Source organism: Lasiosphaeria miniovina (genome assembly GCF_030549165.1).
Source record: "Lasiosphaeria miniovina strain SMH2392-1A chromosome Unknown B0T26scaffold_3, whole genome shotgun sequence".
Classification (NCBI taxonomy): domain Eukaryota; kingdom Fungi; phylum Ascomycota; class Sordariomycetes; order Sordariales; family Lasiosphaeriaceae; genus Lasiosphaeria; species Lasiosphaeria miniovina.
Genome location: NW_026848222.1, coordinates 3,758,292 through 3,777,938, shown reverse-complemented (window position 1 = coordinate 3,777,938; position 19,647 = coordinate 3,758,292). Strand labels below are relative to the sequence as shown.

Here is a 19,647-nt window from a genome sequence, read left to right as displayed (position 1 = left end):
AACCACCCGACGACGGAGACGGGCCTGCCTGGGATAACCCGCCCGCCAGCAGCTGGATACAGCCAACTGAGCTGGTTTGCGACAGAATCGAACCCCCTTAGGTTCTTTCCTTGTTTCTCTGTCAGGCAGGACCAACCAACACAATCCAGTCTTTTTTTGGACTTTTTTTCTTTCTTCTTTTCGTCGCTTGCGTACCTACGCGCGTGCGTGCTCTTCTTGTCTGGCAATGGCTGCGCAAATGTTGGCCGAGCCATTCAGTTGAACCAACCAATGAACCAACCAACCCTGGCCTGGCCCAGGTCTGGCTGTATCCGCATCCTTAACTGCCTAACCCGCATCTACTCTGGTGGTGTTGTAGCCTGCTACACTGCGTATCTCATCTTGACAGCTCGGTGTCCAAACCCCCCCTTATTACCCATCTTTGGGTGGTCGGCCTCCATGCGGGCGGGCTGCGACTGGGCCTCAGGCAATCGACCGTCTCCAGACCTTCCCACCCCCTCCGCCATTGCCAATCCTGCTCGCTAGATACTCGCTAGATGCCCTGCGTAAGGCCCGTCCGGCTGTTGTTGCGCCTCGCTGCCGCATCCAGACCCGTCCCCCCCCGTCCATTCAGAGCCGCAGGACTGGCCGCTTCCCGTCTACTGACCCGAGTATTCGTTCTCTTGCTGCTCCTACACAGACAGTAGCCCAGCGGGTAAGCATGGCGCTACGTGTTGACTGACTACCCGATCAGAACTGCATCGCCGAGTCTCTGAAAAGGCCTTTCTTATTGCAGCTGTGACTGGCTCGTTTTCCTTTTTTTTCCCTCCCTCGTACGCTAGCCCAACATTCGACGCCATCATTCGAGCTGCTGCTTATGATGGATGCATGTTGGTCTGTTGGCATGCCGGTCATCTACGTAGGTCCCAGGTCTAGGCTTACGTCCCTGATATGGGAGCCAAAAATAATTTGAGAAAAAAAAAGAGAAAAGTCAGAAAACAGGAGGTACCAAAAACTGATGTTCGGATCCGTGAAGCCAAAACGGCGCCCGATGTTAGATGGGGTCTTGCCAAACATGCTCGACCATGATCTTCGCCGGGGAGGCTGGATTGGCCTTGGCTAAATGGCAGGTTTCCACGGCCGAGCCCACGCGCCCCCGCTGCGACCTTCGCAAATAACCTACAACGGATTTACAGTGCAGCAACGTCGTCGACTTGTGCCAGGTTGTCTGTTCTTCGGGTCCGTCACTGACTGCTGACTCCAGATTTGCGCTCTGGTTGTGTCATACGAGTAGCGATTTTGCGCTTCGTCCGAGAAGCACAACCCCTCCCCTCCCATCCCTAGCACGCCCGTCTGCGGCTCAGACTCTGCGTTTTCTGATCCTCTTCGCTTTCCTCGGCATGGCCCTGGCACCCGTACCGACTTTTGTCTTTTTGTCTTTTTGTCTCTGAGTCGGGGGACGATAGAGCATGGTTCGTTGTCTCTCTCTTCTCTCTCTCCCTGTCCCGCGTACCCCATCTGTTGCCACCTAGTGTATAGATTCAACGTGCACAACCGCTTCAAAGGTACTTGGGTACCTTTGCTACTACTACTCTGGCTGCTACGTGGACATACTAAGTACTCATTGGTGCACGTCGATGAGACAAGCCACCTCCTCGGTATCTTTTCCCATACGTACGGCCCCAACCCAGCCCCAAAGTCGCAAAGCCGCAACACACTCGAGTCCGAGTATGGAAAGGCTACCTGTCTGTTTCTCCCCCTTCTTTCCCCCCGTCCCCCACCCACAGCCGGTTTGTACATACCATAGTAGTGTATGCACATTACCATATCTACTACCTACTATTATACATAGGGCCTAGTCAAGGTACGGATGGCGCAAAACGTGCTGTGCTGTTAGCCTGTCTCCTCTTCGTCAGGCTTCTAGCTCGCCGTTTCACACCTGTCCTAAGTCGTCCTAATCCCTGGTCGCTTCTAGCCCGCTGCTGCCGAGCCTTCTGTGGCTCCCCCGTCGCTTCTAGGTGGTAGCGTAGCGTGTCCATGTAGGCTGGGCAGACCAGACTGGGGCTTGCCGGTCCCGGTCCGGACGCTGGACATCTGGGGAGCCCTGTGGTCGGTGTTTTGCCCTAGCTCCCCTTCTTCCCAAAAGAGATTCTCTCAGCCCAGTCCCTGGTTCGCCCAGATCCTCACCCCTCTCACTGCCCTGCCCCCATCATCGATGGCCAGATGCTACCCTGTCCACACTTGCCAACCCTGCCAAACCTTGCCCCCTCGCCATCCTTGCTCCCTGTCTCCTTCTAGCAGGCCAAGCAGACTCTCGCACACCACCTGTCCTCGACTTCCACAGATGCAGCTTAGGTTTGTATCAGGGAAATCCGGCTTAGCTCCTACCGACGTTCCGAACTTGACCGTGCTGAACTATAGCCCACACCCCCCCTCGCCCTCGTCTTCGTGGGTGGATGGCTTCTGACGGAGTAGTCAACGGTACTCTTTCTCTTATACCCCAGGGTCCTGCACTGCCCCGCCATCTGGGCCTCTTTTTTTGTTGCCTTCGTCGTCCCACCCCCCCCCCCCCCAAAAGGCCACGGCTGTTTGTCATTCACGGCGTTGCCAGTCGCTCCTTACCCGTGCTCGCCTGCCCGAACACTCTTCCGCCCCTGATAACGGGCTCTGGTCTATAATATACCAAGAGCTGGCTCTCTTTCCGGCCCCTCGGGCTCACGAGTGCAAACTAACACCCTACGGTCTCGGGAGTTGGCCTTCGTACAACTCACCACGCTCCTTTTTCTTTTTGCCAGCACTCGAAACCTCGACTGTCCTTTCTTTTTGCCTCGTCGCCCCTCTTCCCCCCTCGCCAGACTTAACCTCGGGGCCGTCGTCGTTAACGCTTTCTCGTCCTGATGCCCCACGTTCCTTGACGTTTTAACAAGACGCGTGAGATATCTTCAGCCGAGATTCGATCCGGATATCCACGCTACGCGCTCCTTAACCACTCACACGCACTCACACACACACATATACACACACGCGGTGTGCTTGCCCGTCCTTCCACCCACCAGGCTCGAGGCGCTTCCCATCTTGGGTGACCGGATCCTGCTCCAACACCCCGAACCTGGCCGTTGCGCGCTATAGTTCCCAGTAAGTTACTGGACGGCTGGAACGGGGTCTCATGATACATGTAGATTCGCTCGCCCAGTGGAGCCCTCGGCGGGGCACTCGACCACCGTGGCTCGTTTCCGCCCTAGTATTCATGCTAACATACCATACCTGTAGCTTCCGGTCAATAATAGATTAACCGTCACCCTCCCGAGCCTAGAGTCTATGGCCATGGACTCTAGTCAGGCCCAGTTGTACGCGTTCCCCAGTCTTCTTGCCTCGCCCTTAAACCAGGAACGCAGAACTTACATAGATGATATAGACGGCAACAAATGCAGATACCGTCCTTCGCCTTCAACAGCCCCAATAACAAATTTAGGAGGGAAGTCCCGGCGCCTCGCCCGCCGCCCATCGTCACTATGAACGGGAATAAGATGCCGGTCAAGACCGAGTCGATGGCAACGCCGCAGGGGGTATGGACGACTTCGACGACTCAGAGCATGAGGCCGCGGCCTGCCACCATCCACGAGGGATTTTCCTACTGCATAGGCGAGGGCTTCGAAGGCATACCAGCGTGGGATTCATCATCCATCCAGCAGATACAGCAACAGACACCGAGCGACACCATGTCGAGACCCATATCTGTCCACCAAAACTTCTACCCGCCCACGTCCATGGAGAGCAGTGAGTGCTTTGGACGGCCTGGCAAAGTCGGGGGGCTAACAGTCCTGTCAGGCACATGGGCGCAGAAACCATGCGACGATGGTCTCGAGATCCCCGGGTTGGAAGGCGACATGGGTGCCATAGGGCAGGCATACACCACCGACGAGGCCATCCCGATTCTTGACCTTAGGTACCCGGGTCACCATCTAGACGGCGACTCGATGGCCTTCGACAATGGGCTGAACCCACGCAGGATGTCGGGCTCGTCCTTCACCGTGTCCACGTCAGGTGGCCTCTCGGACATGCCGTCGTATGAGGACTTTTCAGCAGCGCTGTCAGATGCGCCGTCGTTCACCTCGGACTATCCACCGCCGTCGAACCGGAACTCGCTCATGTCCTCCACTCAGCTGTCGCCTGTTGCGTCCCCACGAATGACACCCCAGGGCCGGTCTGAACTAGTACGGACTCAGAGCAGAGGGAGAGCCTCGCCGTCTCCAAGGCCCGGCATGCGTGCTGCGCCCTACTCGGTCGATACTGGCAGGAACAAGAGATGGTCGACGGGCTCCTTCGGCACGACCCCAAACCGGCGGCAGTCTCCCTTTGTCTACCACCCGCACGACGCCTTCAACCCACACGCTCGCATGTCTTCTCGCCATTCGTCGCCGACGATCGCGCATGCCCAGCTCCCATTGAACTATGGAAATCTACAGGCTGCGCAGCAGCACCCTTACCTGATGAGCAACGCGCCGGCCTTTCATCGCAACAGCATGCTGCTGCCATCCCAATTGCCATCGCATGCCTTCCATCCGGATGCGCACCAGTTTGAGACGCCACCGCCGCTGCTTTCTCACGGGTTGTTCCGCATGCTGCAAAGCAATGCCGACCCTCACTCCCTGCATAGTCACTACACAGATCTCTCAGATCCGCCAGACCTCTACGCCTCGCTACACGAGGAGCAGATCCCCCCTCCCCCTGAAGACATGAACCCGACCGACCAAGATCTCGTCCCTCACGAGCAGGAGTTGAGGTTTGAGGGCGACTTGTACACGCCCAGGTGGGTACGAGGCCACGGTAACAAACGGGAAGGTTGGTGCGGTATCTGCAAACCCGGGCGGTGGCTAGTGTTGAAGAACTCGGCTTTCTGGTACGACAAGAGCTTCACACACGGCATCAGTGCGGCAACGGGTAGTCCCTTCCAAGAGCCTCAAGAAACAAGGCGCATGGATGGCAATCCGGATGTTTGGGAAGGACTCTGCGGGAGCTGTAACGAGTGGATTGCGCTGGTGAGCAGCAAAAAGAAGGGGACAACCTGGTTCAGACACGCATACAAGGTAAGTCAAGAGACCTGTTTCCCCATTCCTGCTTCTGAGCTGGATAGTAACTGACGATTTTACAGTGCCACACACATCCGAAAATCAAGGATGCGCCAAAGCGTCGGAGGGAAAGCAGCCACACACGCTCATTAGCGGCGTCGACAATGGCAAGGCCAAGAACGGAGCCGTTGACGCCGCAGATGACTCCAGCTGCCTCCGTGGTGAACACGCCAACACCGGCGCAGTCTCAGATGCACGCTGCGCAAAGTGCGCAGGAGCAACAGCAGTCGCCGGAGCTACAGGCACAGCAGCAGCAGCAACAGCAGCAGGCCCAGCAGCAACAGCAGCAACAGCAGCAGCATCAACAGATGCAACAGCATCACCACCAGCTGTTACAGCAGCAGCAGCAGCAACATCAACAGCAGCAGCAACAACAACAGGAGCAGCAGCAGCAGCAATTACAGCATCCTATGCCTCGCCACCTCGAGCAGCACCAGCACCTGCATCCTCAAATACACGTGCAAGTGACGGCACCTCCTCAACAACCTCAGCCGAGGACGGTAATGAGCCCGCTGGAAGCCTTTCCCAACATGATCTGATGACAGACAGTCGGGCTACGGTCCCCGACCACACTCGCTTCGTCTATCTCTCTCTCTATATCTCTCCGTCTCTTCGCGTTCATTCATTCAAGAGAGGGGAAGGAAAGAGAAGGAAAGGCGAGATGGGGTGGGGTGGACGCTCTTGAGAGCCACGAATCTACTCGCTCACTCACTTTACTATGAAATGCCTTTCATGACTTTTTCTAAACATAACCATGATGAAACGTGGGGGGGGGAAACAAAAAAGATTCGGGAGTATCTATATATATCCATGTGTCTGTCTCTCTGTGTGTATGGGGCTTGGCTCTTTTCATTCATTCTTTTTTTCTTTTCTCTTTTATATATCCTTTCTTTTTTACTCCACAAACAGAGAAAGCGGTGTTCTGGCCGCCGAATTTGACTGGCGCATGCCGCCATTTTCGGCGGCTTTAACACCAAGCGCACAAGTCTCTCTTACAAGTACCGTCGGTGTACCTGTGTCATAGTGGCCTTTCTAGCGCATCTCCATCACGGTCGAAAGAGTATCTAGGTTGGTGCTTCAAGAGACAGCACAACATAATTGATCAGTTCATCCGTTCCAGGGGCATCCGGGATCTGGGTATATACCGCCACGTTTCGAACCTGGATGGAGGACTTCGTAACTAACAAGCCTGGATTCAAAGCTACAGAAAGGAAGGACAGAGCAGGAAAAGGATGTGGGAGCGCAGACTACAGCTTAAATTGATGAACGACGCAACGCGAAGCATGGAACAAAACAACGTAAAACCTATTTTTTTTTTAAAAAAAAAATTCTTCTCTGCCTCTATTTTGATTTTTTTTCTTCCCAAGCCCCATATTTCCGTTTCTTTCTCCTCTTGTCCATTTTTGCTATGTTATTTTCCCTGGGGGAAATGGAGGAGAAAATAGAAATCGAAGAAGGGAGATTAATGAATTCCGTTTTTGGGTTTACCTTTCATTTTTTTCGCTTCAATACTACCTAGATATCGAAAGCGGTCAGGAGGGGGGGGAGGAAAGGAAAAGAAAGGAGGCTGGATATAATTTCTGGCCAAAGCATCTGTTTCTTCAACACATCTTTCTCCTTTCTGTGCCAGAAAATCTCGCACATGCCTCGCTCGCCCTCTCCCCCCGATCAGCCTCTCAAGCGGAAACAAAGGCGGCTAGCTAGCGAAACCTGATCGATCCTATCCTTCTTCTGCTTCTTCCGTCGCTCACGACACCCGTTCAGTCCGCTTTCTTTGCATTTATTGTCTATTGCCTACATATATTAACATGGCGTTTCTACACTTGTCTGCATCTTCTTTCCAAATGGCCTCTTGGGGACTGGAAATGAAGTCTCCAGAAGGTCATTATTGCGAGGCTCCCAAAACGGTGCCTCTTCTCCCAGTACCGTGAAGTCCATGTATCTTCCTACATGAGCAATGAGGAAAAGCCTGATCTAGGAGAATGGCCCGTCCCACCCATCCACCGACATGGCGCCGGAGACTTTGCACAAGCTTTCAGGGGATACGGCTGCTACCCAGCAGCCTAGCCGGCGGTGTTCCGGTAGTTCGGCGTTTCGACGATCCCACAGATCCACCCCGATTGCGCGGCAAGTCATACACACTCGAGACTTGAAGCCGGGATTCCCGGCAATGTGGGGTGCTGTCTGGAAACACTGGAAACTAAAAACAAAATTTCCTCTCCTTCGAGAAGGGAGTCTGATTTGCTAGGGCATCGCTTCTCCCACACTATAAGGCGAGTCCGCCCAAAGCATGGGGGCGGGTGTCGTCGTCGTGTCAAAGTGGTGGCGTTAACTGGCAGTTACGCAAGCGAACCAAAATATTAATCATCTCGCCTTTCTTAGAGTCTTACAGTATGACAAAAACCATCACCGGAACCGGCCGAGCGTAATAACTCAATCGTCGTCCCTATATCAGATGGAGGTTCTTGCTCGACAAGGGGGGTGCTGGCGGCTCTGTCGGAGTTGGTTTGCCAGTCAGGCCCGTCGAGGCCACCATTCTTACCTCGTCAATCTCCCTTCATTCATGCGTGGCACTGTGGAGCTAATGACGTGCTTTGTGGCTGGAGGGCATTCGAGGGCTGTTGGGACCTGGGCCAGGTGACATGGTTGAAGATAAGAGAGGAAAAAGCAAAGAAACACCCCCTCGTTCGACAGTGCCAGGATTTAAAGTGCTCGCAGCTTGATTTTCAGCTGGCTCCGGCCCGTGTGGCTGGACAGCGGTCGAGCTGCATCTGGCGTCCCTGATGGCCCGATCGATTGCCCCTCGGTGCTGGGCTTGGCCAACAATTCGACAGGAGGCTCGGGGCCTGATTGCAGATCCAAGAAAATAGGCGCCAACCAAAGAGCAGGCTTCAGGCAATTGACCCCGATGCCCCTCAACGATGCCAACAACGCAGCTTCTGTTGGAGTCGAGTCCGCGGATTGGCACTACTCCGAACCTACGGATACCCAAGAACAGAAAGAGGGGTGTCGGCCACGCAACGATGCTGATGAGTGGCAAATGAGCCGAAACGGCTGACCGCAGGGAATTCTTCGCAATTGGACTTCACAATTGGCTCCTAGGAAAAGTGTTGGTCAATTGGTGAGGGGTTTCAAGGGACGAATCGAAATCGCCCAACAACCGAGCCAAAAGAAGATTCAAGCTCTCAAGTTGGTCGGGATCAAGGGAGTCAGGAAGACCATTGAGGGGCCTTTCTGTTGCAAGGGCACAGAGGACAGGAGTTGCCGAGTATTTGGCTCTAATTGGCTCGGTTGCCTCACCAATCAAGGCACGCCCATGCGCGCAGAAGCACCTGATCTTGGTTCTGCAGAGTTCTGAGGCAGGAACGATGCTGTCCAGTCGTTGCAGCGACTCACGGCCAAATTCGAACAGGAGAAAAGGCTCCTGACAGAAAGAGCAACAGACATATTCCGCAGTGCTGCACAAGACAACTTTTCCAGGTCAAGATCTTCATCGGCAGAAGCCACAGTGCATCTAATAGGTAGGACGGACGGACAGACGGACGGACGGACAAGACGAGACAAGCCGCCGTCGGTCAGTACCATCCATATCGTATCCCCTTTTCGGCGCTGATGCGACTTGAATCGGGTGCGGTGCGGCTGTTGGGCAACCAAACTTTGAACTGCACGGGAGCTGGAAATTGCCCTGCCCCGGCTTTCTCCAGACTTTCGGATCGGCTTCTGGTCGGCTCCCCTTGGCAAGGCGGCCGAGACTGTTGAGTTTGGTAATGAAAACGCCTGCAGGTTGGGGAAATGTTACCGAAACCTCGTTGCAGATAGGGAACCATGGGAACTTCAAAGTTCAACCTCGCATGAGCTACGGAATACCTTTGCTGTAACGCCTCAACTGCCTGCATCAGTTACATGATGCGTATTCAAAGCGAAGCTCAGATTTCCGACCCCGAGTAGATACCTCGGCGCTTGCCATGCCATGCACAAGCGGCGCCAATATTTAAAGGGATCCTGTGCGACATCAGTACATGGCTTTGACGCAGGAACCGGATGATAGCGACAGGTCAGCTCAATCTCATAGCATTCCCGTTCCCGGCTTGCAACCACCTTCCTCAACCGTGGGGTTCCAAGTCGGCAGCGATCGGATTTGCAATCATTAGGTTATTAGACTGCGGAACAGGCCGCCCAAGGACCTTGGACACGTCACCGCGCCTCTTCTGTCGGTGTCGGTCAGCATCACGGACCCGGCGAGAGCGAACTAAAAGCTTCAAAAGAGCAAATCCACAACTGCCAGCCGTCATCTCAATTTCCGCCTTCTGCACGGGATATTGGGCAGCTATGTAGCTGCTCCGTACCTACATACAGGACAGGCAGAACACGAGGAGCCAGGGAGTTGGGCCCCGGTGGGCTGGAAGCAGAGCGATTTGCTGAGCTGCGATGCACGCCCCTTTTGGGGTTACAACTGTCCACAGAGAGGATCACTCCACGCAGACGCCGAGCATCCTGCAAGGCGTAAGCTGCATACCTTATTCGTGCTTCTGAAAAAGACGGCTCTATCTTCCCTGGTTTCCACGGATGCCAATACGCACGTTATGACTTATAGGGGAAGACGCAATAAAATAAGGCCACGGCTTGATGTGGCGGGCGCGGCAGTTCGGACACGAAACAATTTCAGTGTTGAACTTTATTGAATTGAGCCAGGGGGGTCTCGCAGCAGCAGGAAAGAGTCGCTGGAGCAATGCAAACGTTCTGGATAGGGCCTCTCGCAACTGTCTTGACAAGACAAGACTCTGTCTGGCTCCGTGCCGCCAACGAGTTAGCATCATCCGCAACATAGTAAATGCTACATATATGTTGTTGCCGTGATCAGTAACTCGACGGCTGGCTCTTCAGTCGAGCACCGGCTAGCGTAATAAGTCAGGTACCGGGCAGCCCAGGCAGGGCAACTTTCACGGTTCTGGCTCATCGGCCGTCTACAGTTCAACGGAAACTTAAGTCTCGGTGGGACGCCAGTCCCCGATATGGCAATCGAAACCGGAATTAGCCATCTTACATACATCAGTGGTAAGGAAATGACGGTTACAGAACCACCCGCTGAAGAGGAGGTCAGAGCAACGCCGGACTCCGTCGATAGCTTTCTTTAGTAGGTACTGTAACAGCACCTAACTAGTGGAGAGAGGGAGAAGGAGCAACCCAGGGAACGATGCGGGACCCCGCCCGACCGCGGGGCTTCTTGCCTTTCAGAATGCTTGGCCCTCCACTGAGCTGTCGCCGCTGCCTTTCTAGAGCTCCCTCCACTGTTGCCGCAGGGGCCTTTGACTCATCCATTGTGCATGTTGCTTTCTCAGGCACTGGCGGGACGGAGAGCCAATGATTTGGGCTTGTTGACGGCATTTTCCCCCTCGGCATTCTCTCTATTCGACAAGCTCTCTGCTCACCCGAGGCTGTGCGAGTCCTTTTCTTCCTCATGCAGGAGCACCTTCACCTTGACCTTCACGTCTCCTCTCAAGACAACGTGCAGCGTGCAGCAGCAGCAAATGAATCTGGGTGTGCAGGCAAGAAGGTCAAACCCCGACCGAGGTGCTGACATCACCGCCTCTTTAATTTGGACACATGCAAGTTCCCCACGGGCTCGATGCGGTGTCTCGGCCTTGTGCTGTAGCGCAGCAAGCCTCTGGCTCCTTTGTGCTAGAGCCACAGGCTACCCTACAGTACCTTTCTAGCTCAAGAAGATGGCTTGGAACACAGCCGGTCTACCAGTGCCGTTGCATGCTCAGCTTCCAAACGGGAAGAGCTAATAAGTCAGGGCCACCCGATGCGTGGGCGAAAGAGAGCCTAATAAGGCGCATTCCGAGCGAGGCCGGGTGGAGTAAATCCCAAGGTGTCTCCAGGCTGGGCTTCCGCATGTGTGTGCCATTGCCCAGCAGCAGCCGGACACTATATGGGCGTTGACGGGCGAGTGCGCGCAACGCAACGCGACGCAACGCAACCTACGCAGCGGGCCAACCTAGCTACCTTAGCTGCCTTCGGCATGGGCGTTTTCTCTCTACTTCTAAAGCGTATAGAAACCGGGCAGGACTTTGGGCGACGTAAGGGGTAAAAGGGGGGCGCTCCTGCGTCAACACGGTCAAGCAACCTGGAAAGGCTCTCTCTCGCCTGGCGTAATATGGAACCTACACTTGGCTGTACGAAGTAACACCATTTGCAACAAGCTACCGTGTCATCGAATTGGGTATCCGCCTCTCCTGTCGTTGCTCTCTCTATCAACTGATAATCACAGGCGATACGGAGCAGAGGGGTATACTGCGTATGATAACTTGCCCACCCGAACCCGGGCGTCTCTCCTTTACAAACAAACATAAGTAAGGTAGGGACAGGAAGACAGTCGAGGGCCCAAGCTAGGTCCCGTCGGTCGGTTTTATACGGCTGGTCCAGTCAGTCCGCAAACGACGGCTGGTGAACCAGCCTACCCTCCGGGAAGCGGTCGTGGCTTATATTAGCCGCCCCTTGGTCAGACCTTGTACACGGTCTAAGGAAACTTGATCTCGTGCTGCCGCTAGTTTAAACGTTTTTGTTGTCCGTCTTTTGCCGCCGTGCTCGACTGCTTGAAGGCCAGCCCGTGTCCTGCGACATATTACCCTTCTCGTAACCGACAGCGCTGTCTCTGGTGTCTCTGGTGGCTGCATTGGACGTCGATCCGCTATCGAGGCAGACATCAAGCAGGGAGGAACCGTGCTACGCCTACAGCAGCGCTTCCACTTCGACGCAGTAGTGCTGAGGAGCACAGACCGTACTGGAGCAGCTTCCTCCCACCCCCCCCCCCCCCCCCGGCATGGCAAACCGTCTTTTCAGCCCCCAGCGCCAGCCAGGAAAAGGAAAGCTAGCAACAAGTACCTATATTCGCTCTTTACCCCCTCGCGGGAACTTTAACTGCCATATTTTTTTTTTTTTTGCCCTGATCATTTCCGCAATTCACGACCTTTTCTTCGTTTCCTAGTCCTAGTCTCTCTCTTGGGACCTTGGATTTTTGTCTGGTGGTTAGCTCCCCTTCTCTTCCCTTGCTTTTCGCTCTTCACTATTTGCGCATGACAGCCTCTCGCTGATGCTGCCTGCTAACTACCGCACTGCTCCCTCTAGCTTATTAATGTTTGCTGCTGCTACGAACGAATGACGACGAGCTTTAAGAGTAATGAGCAAAAGGTGCCCGAGCTAGGAACACTTTCCCTAGGGCGACTGAAACATTTCATGAGCCACTCGCCTTTTTTGTGGCTCCCGTGGCTACAGTCTTCGACCGCCCTGCCCCCGACCTGCTAGGTTGCTGCGGCTCTCGACGTATGTTTGGGGATTTTGAACATCTCTTTTTTTGTTAAACAAAAAAAAGAAGAAAAAAAACCACCCAACATCGCCTGCGCAGTGCCATTATCCAGCTTGGGTTCTCTATGTATGATACGGCATCTAATCTGCTATGAGCGGGGATCAGCCGGCTTCCAGGTAATTCGTTCCGTTCCTCGCACCCGCATCCCTTTCCCCTCCGTCAGCTGCGTGCGTGCCGCAGAAGCCCCGGACTCCCTTGAGCGGCAGCCCATTTTTTTTCTTCTACAATTGCTGATCATCGTGTTTCCCACAGCTTTGGAGATCCAAACGCTCAGCCGCCCACGCCTAAACAAACTCCGACATCTACCATCTTACCGAGCCCCATTTTCGAGACGCCAAAGACCAACCAGGGCCAGTTTGACGAGTCAAACGGCTGGACGCCTCGATTTGCCGAAGAATATTCCGTCTTCAACACAACTCCGGGGAACCTCAGAGGCTCCCAGGGATCGTTTGCCGACTTTGGCCCAACATCCCCCTATACCCTGGGTTCGGGCCAGAAACGCCCGCTGTCTGCTGGAGGAATTGCCGCAGAGATTGCTTCCCATGTGAACCACTTCTCGCCGAATCCCAACCTTCCGCCCGTCGACCCTTCGCAGAGACTGCAGTCGTCGCCGGCCACCTTGGACACTCCCTTGTTTAATCGCTCCCCGGCCCCCGAACAGCGACCCGATTCCCAGGGAAGGAGTGCAAAAAAGGCCCGCCGCGCCAAGGCCACCCGGGATTCCCACGGCCAAACCGCAACACCACCCCCTTCGGCCCGCAAGGGCGAGCGCAACCTCGTGGCCAAGCTCGACACGGACAACGCCATGCAAAATGATCAGGGCTTCGGCCAGCCAGATTTCATGGGTACGAACCACCACGGGGGCATGGATGGCTACGTGACCACGCCCACCGACGTGTTCGGATACCCGCTCTCGGCCCCGGCGACGGCCCCGGCATTTGGCGCCCAGCAGTCCTTTTGGAACCCCGATGCCGGCATGGGAGGTATGGATATAGACTTCAACTCAAATGGAGCTGGCGTTTTTCGGGCTCAACATGCTTCGCATCAACCACCGAGTGCAGCCGACTGGGGAAGGGCCAATCAAATGCTGCAGCACGCAGCAGGTATCCCTGGCCAGCATGGGCAAGGTATTGAAGGTCACAGCCTCCCACTCGGCTCTCACCAATCTCAGGTACACAGCGTTCCTCTAGGGTCTCAAGCGCCCATGCAGACTCTCCAGGCGTCGTCGGCCGAGCAGCAAATGTTTGCAGCGTCTTACGCGACGCAAATGGATGACCCCTTTGGCATTGGTGTTGGCGGTGGAGTGGTGAATCCCGGACTCATCTTCAGCCGCCCTCCGTCTTCAAGCATGGATACGTCTTCCTTCAACGCTGTTATGCAAACGCAGAACGCACCCGCCCCGATGCCCTCTCAAGAAACCCGGGTAAGTGGTCGAGGGCCGGCCCTCGCAAAGGCCCCCGCGCGCAACGAGCTTCGGCGGTCGGCCAGCGAGAAGGAGCTGGACCCTAGTAGACAGAATCAGGCCCCTGCCACTTCTCCGGTCAAGTCGTCGGGCCGTCCGGGACTCTCTCGTAGCTTCAGTGAGAACCGGGGAAAGAAGCAAACAGGGCGACCAATACTGCCAACTTTAGCGCCGGCGCCCCGGCCGCGGTCACAAGCACAGTCACAACCGCAGCCACAACCTCAGCCACAGTCGCAGTCACAACCACAGCAGCAGCAGCAGCAGCCGCCAATCCTTTCCAATGGCGGCACCAACCGGCCAGTCGTAGTGCAGTCAAGTAGACCGAACGGGAGAATCTCACCACTTAAGAGTAATCACCACCAGCGGTTATCGAGCTTGTCGTCAATCCCGGAGACGGTCGGCCCACGGACAAGGACTCAGGCAAAATTCACTATCGATTCCAACGGGCGAGCCCGTGTGGAGACGACGATAATCGTAGATGACGAGCCGCCTCTTTCGATTCGCAAGCGGCACAGTGCACAGCCTCTGTTGCGACGTCGACAATGGGGCTCGTCCGAAGACGACGACGATTCATCGACAGACGACGAGCCAATAATCATTCCCAGTAGGAACACATCGTTTGCGCTACCCGACCCGCGGAAGCCAACCACAGTCCATCCGTTCCACTACCCACAGCGGAGCGTCAGCGACCGCAGTACTACGTCATACACGACCTTTCGGAGAGCGTCTCAGGGCGGTGGCGACAGCGATGGGGAGACGGTGCTGAACGACGTGACCCCGACCGCCAAGCCGTCGGGGGACGCGGCGAGCGAGCTGCGGAAGCTGCGCGAAAGCCGGCAAAGACAGCTGTCGACATCCAAGGCGAACTCGTTTGCCGCTGGCGGCCGCGGGACGGCCGGGTTCGCTGCCAGCTTTGCTAGGGGGCATAATAACAACGTTTCGCCAACCGCCGTGACTGAGGCGAGCCTGCCTACGCCGTCGACGGATTCGAGAACGCGCGGCTTCCACTGCGTGTGCAACCGGTCTGAAACCGACTGGGAGAACGACCTCATGGTTCAATGGTAGGAATCCCATTGCCTCTCGGCTATCGAGTAGCTTCTTCTCCCCCACCCCTCCTAGGCCAGGCCAGGCTCGCTGACTGGTGAACCCAATTCATAGCGAATCATGTGAGATGTGGAGTCACGGACAGTGCGTAAACATTCCCTCGGAACGGATGATGCCTTCGATCTACATCTGTGCGTACTGCGCAAACACGCCCAACATGCGCGGAGGCCGGATCCGAGACACCGGCCGCATTTCGGGAGGGGCAATAGGGCCCCGTTCGCCGCTCGCACACAAGTCGTTCAAATCCTTCCGCTGAGATGATCAAACTTGTCGTCTTTTGGCTCGGAGCTAAATCACGCCAGTTCCGGCGTGCCAGTTGTTTCAGGGTTTTGGTGTCGACGACCTTGAGTTGCAGTTGTTTAGGGAACAAACCAGCCCAGGCCGCGCGAATGTAATGACTATGACCTTTTGGATATGAAATGAAAGGGGAAAGACAAAAACCGCAAGCGATCTCTTCTGTTGTTTTTATTTTATTTTTACTTTGGTTGGATTTCTCTTCTGGAAACGACCTGTCACTGGGTTTGGCTCCCCACCGCCAATCTGCCTAGCTACCTTGACAATTTGGAAGGAGAAGCAAACCGGATGCGCACAAAGCTGGAAAGAGGGAGAGGTACACACCGATCGCCTAGCTTACCATACCCAAGGTACATTTTGTGTTTTGCGAGGAAGAGATTCCGCAAATCCGTATGATACCCGATCATCCATGTCTTAGGAATCAATCTATAATAATCGAACCCGGGGCCATTGCTACTCTGCATGCTGGTAAGTACCTGTGCAGTACGTGGGTGGCTGACTGGAAGATCAATCTCCCTGTACCTACCCAAGTCTCCAACTGCCTGCCCACCTTATCACTTAGCTGGGTAGCTATCTGAAGGTGGGTTAGGTAGGAGGGTATACAGAAATACATACACAGCGTCTCATGTTGCGCCAGTGTGTCTTGGACGAACTATATCTATAATTGTGCTGCGTTACATGTTTCGTCTTCTTTTGTCCTTCTCTTAATCCTCTTCTCATGTTGCCCATACCTTACCTTGGTTACGTTGGGTATTATATCTCCAGGCCCCGGCCCGAGAGGTTCAGGTGTGTCCTTTCCCAAATGCACGATAAGACCGCTTGTGCGACCGAGGCTGCGGCCCCCGGGTGGGAGGCGGGTTGGTTGGGTGTCCGGTCTGAGGGGACGCCGGAGTTGAATTGCATTGTGTGAGGCAGAGTTACCCAGGGAGTATCGTACCTATCTTAGTGGTAGGTGTTTATCTGTGTCTTGTGTGCAAAAAGAGGCCACCTACTCGTGCTTGTATACACACGCATATACACGCACACGCATACGCACACCCACACGGGACGATTCTCTTTCTTTTACCCCGGAAACGGTCGGGGAAGAGGAAAAAAAACTGATGATGTCGCGGGGCCGAGCCCCCCGATTCCCCCGATCCCCCGCCGATCTCGGAAGGCGGGGTAGCTTGAGCTGGTGAGAGAGTGGGGGCGCCCTGGGCCAGGAAACCCAAAATGCTTGAAAGCGAGAGAGAGAAGCGGGTTGCGGGCTGCGGATGTGGTGTGTCTTGAGTGTATATGTGTGTATGTATATGTATGTATCTATGGGCGCGCAACGCCCTGCTTATTCTCTTTTCCTTTCATCTTTTTGTTCTTTTTGGTATACCTCCTATCTATTCTGTTTTTTTTTAGAGAGAAGGACATTTCTTTTCCTATTTCGGCGGGCAGGCAAGATTAATTGAGTTACTTACCTTTTCCTCCCCTTTCAAGCTTCTCTACCTTACCTTACGGAGCCCCTCCTCCTCCTCCTCCTCCGTACCCGCGCCCTCGCCAACCCCTCCAGAGCAAGCACAACCTCCATCCGAACCCGGCCCAAGTCAGTCTCGTCGAGTTGCAAACAATCCGGAACAAGTTGAAGCAAGAAAAGAGACAAAAAATGGCGACGACACATAACATTGTCGTCTTCGGGGGCGACCACTGCGGTCCCGAGGTAAGTTTCCCCCATTTACACAGGCAGGTTGAGGGTTGTAAACGGAGAGACACATTGCCGGCTTCCAATTGATTGGGGGCTCGTGTTCTGCTCCGGCTGCTGCGCCCATCTCCGACTTCTCGGGCGTGTGTGCCGTAAAACTAACAACTTTTTCTTTGGGCTTTGCCAACAGGTTGTGGCCGAGGCGATCAAGGTGCGACTTTCTGAAATGCTGCTTCCTGCTTCCTTCTCCCTCTCTCTTTCTCTGCTGCTGCTCCCCCCCCAAATTGTGCGCCCCGCACAGTACGGGCATGACATGAGCATTGCCTGGGCAAGGCAGGGCAAGCCAGCCAGCCAATCGAGGGAAACCGCAAACGCAGAGACGACGAGACAAGCTGCTTGCTACCTTCACCCCACATCACGTGCCCATGCGTGGGTGCGTGGTGGTGCGGTAATGATACTACGCACAGCGGCGGCATGCGGAAAAGGGGCCTAGCGGCTTCATCACAGAGAACTGAGAGAGATTATCAGAACTAGCTGAACTAACCTGGGAAATGTGACTGCATCAGGTCCTCAAATCCATCGAGATTCACAGCCCATCGGCCGGAAAGTTCAATCTCCAGGAGCATCTCTTGGGCGGTGTAAGTTGTGCCATTGTTTTCCCGCGCCTGTCGAGTTGTTGCTGTCGAGCTGTTGCTGTTCCCCGGCTTCTCTAGTTATCCTTCTTCGCAGAGAAGGAAAAAAAAAAAAACAGTCAAGGGTTGTATCAAGATCACTGTACCACTTGTGTGCCTCTGGCAACGTTGCACGAGGACGGGGGCTTTGCTTCGATATATACAAGCGAAAGCGACGACAGTCCGCAAACTTAGCACCCCGTAGCTGACCTTCTTTGCCTTCCGTCCGACGAACAGGCCTCCATCGACGTACACAAGGATGCCCTGACAGACGAGGCCCTCTCGGCTGCCAAGGCCGCCGACGCCATTCTTCTCGGCGCTATCGGTGGACCGGAATGGGGCCCCTCGTCGCCAGTGCGCCCGGAGCAAGGAATCCTCAAGCTGCGCAAGGAGCTAGGCACCTACGGCAACCTTCGCCCTTGCAGCTTCGCTTCCGAGTCCCTTGTCGACCGCTCGCCGCTCAAGGCTGAAGTCTGCCGCGGCACCGACTTCGTTGTCGTGCGTGAGCTGACGGGCGGCATCTACTTTGGCGACCGCGTCGAGGACGACGGATCCGGCTATGCGTGCGACACGGAGCCCTACACGCGCCCCGAAATCGAGCGCATCGCCCGCCTCTCCGGCTTCCTCGCCCTAGCCAGCAACCCGCCCGCCAAGGTGTGGAGTCTCGACAAGGCCAACGTCTTGGCCACGAGCCGGCTGTGGCGCAAGGTTGTGACCGAGGTCTTTGCCAAGGAGTTCCCCCAGCTCCAGCTCGGCCACCACCTCATCGACAGTGCCGCCATGTTGATGATTAAGAACCCCCGAGCCCTGAACGGCGTCGTCATGACGAGCAACCTGTTTGGCGATATTATCAGCGACGAGGCCTCTGTCATCCCGGGAAGCATCGGTCTGCTGCCGAGCGCCAGCTTAGGCGGTATTCCCGACGGCAAGGGCAAGTGCAACGGCATCTATGAGCCTATCCACGGTGAGTCCTTTTTTTTTTTTTTTTTTGGCTCAGTAAATATGTCTATGTTCTGCACCTTGTTTGCGAAAAGGGGTGGTCACACGAAGATTAGCAAACTCATTATTCGTCTCAGGCTCCGCCCCGGACATTTCGGGCAAAGGCATCGTCAACCCTGTGGGCACCATCCTCTCGGTCGCCATGATGCTCCGGTACTCGCTTAACCTGCCCAAGGAGGCTGACGCCGTCGAGGCTGCAGTCAAGGCCGCCATTGACAGCGGCATGCTGACCAAAGATCTCGGAGGATCCGCCGGCACTGTCGAGATGGGTGACGCGATTATCGCCGAGCTGGAGAAGATCCTCAAGGCATGATAGGAGATAGATGATAATCTTTCCTCCCGACGTCTTTTATTTCGATGATCTTTCTTTTCGGCTTTCTTTCCCCCACTCCTGTCCAGGGCGGCCGGCTGGGGCTGTGGACAGTGCTGTCGCTTTTTACTGTTGTTACTGGATGATATGAATGGCATGGCCCGCCATGTGTATTACGTCCCAACCCTTTTCAATCGAGGGCTCGAGTGAGCCGCTTGTACGGATGGGCACTGTCGTTGTGACAAGGCCAAAAATTATAAGCCGAGACTACGCGGAGGCAAAAGTAAAATGGACGTCGTGCTGGGCAAAAGGAGGTTGCGTGTCGTCACTCTCGACAGGCTGCGGGCCGAATTGGTAGACAAAAGAAGAAGAAAAGAGATTATCCTGATTTGGGAAGGCGTGTTTATGGTCGAGTTGTTGAAGGCACGCCCGGATCCCCTTTGCCCAGTCAGTGCCTTCCATCGCCTCGCTCCTGGGTGACACTGGCAGTTTCAGTCGCTATGGTAGCCACAGCTTCCCATGAACCCCCGTGCGTGCCACCTCCCGCTCGAGCAAGTTGGTCACCGTCTGCGCATTTTCGCTGAGTCGTCTTCCTTTCCACCTGGTCCGTAACCAACACAGACTGCCCGACACGCCACAACTTCGCCAGGCGGTCAATATACTT

At 55.2% G+C, this 19,647-nt stretch overlaps 4 protein-coding genes across 4 annotated transcripts; 3 read left to right on the top strand and 1 right to left on the bottom strand.

The window, feature by feature from the left end:
- Positions 1–1,000: 1,000 nt before the first annotated feature.
- B0T26DRAFT_230203 (uncharacterized protein) lies at positions 1,001–1,986 on the bottom strand. Its single transcript, XM_060433893.1, has one exon. It carries the CDS (start codon positions 1,804–1,806, stop codon positions 1,159–1,161), a length of 648 nt encoding a protein of 215 aa, XP_060298650.1. The 5' UTR covers positions 1,807–1,986; the 3' UTR covers positions 1,001–1,158.
- Positions 1,987–3,404: 1,418 nt separating this feature from the next.
- B0T26DRAFT_739857 (uncharacterized protein) lies at positions 3,405–5,647 on the top strand (the record flags this gene model as incomplete). Its single annotated transcript, XM_060443771.1, has 2 exons — positions 3,405–5,066; positions 5,132–5,647. 2 exons carry the CDS (start codon positions 3,405–3,407, stop codon positions 5,645–5,647), a joined length of 2,178 nt encoding a protein of 725 aa, XP_060298649.1.
- A 6,733-nt stretch (positions 5,648–12,380) lies between these two features.
- B0T26DRAFT_230067 (uncharacterized protein) lies at positions 12,381–15,442 on the top strand. Its single transcript, XM_060433892.1, has 3 exons — positions 12,381–12,590; positions 12,727–14,997; positions 15,095–15,442. The coding sequence occupies exons 1-3, from the start codon at positions 12,565–12,567 to the stop codon at positions 15,294–15,296; spliced, it is 2,499 nt and encodes an 832-aa protein (XP_060298648.1). The 5' UTR covers positions 12,381–12,564; the 3' UTR covers positions 15,297–15,442.
- Positions 15,443–16,967: 1,525 nt separating this feature from the next.
- B0T26DRAFT_642651 (Isopropylmalate dehydrogenase-like domain-containing protein) lies at positions 16,968–18,986 on the top strand (the record flags this gene model as incomplete). Its single annotated transcript, XM_060437465.1, has 5 exons — positions 16,968–17,021; positions 17,194–17,214; positions 17,570–17,641; positions 17,912–18,638; positions 18,751–18,986. 5 exons carry the CDS (start codon positions 16,968–16,970, stop codon positions 18,984–18,986), a joined length of 1,110 nt encoding a protein of 369 aa, XP_060298647.1.
- Positions 18,987–19,647: the final 661 nt, after the last annotated feature.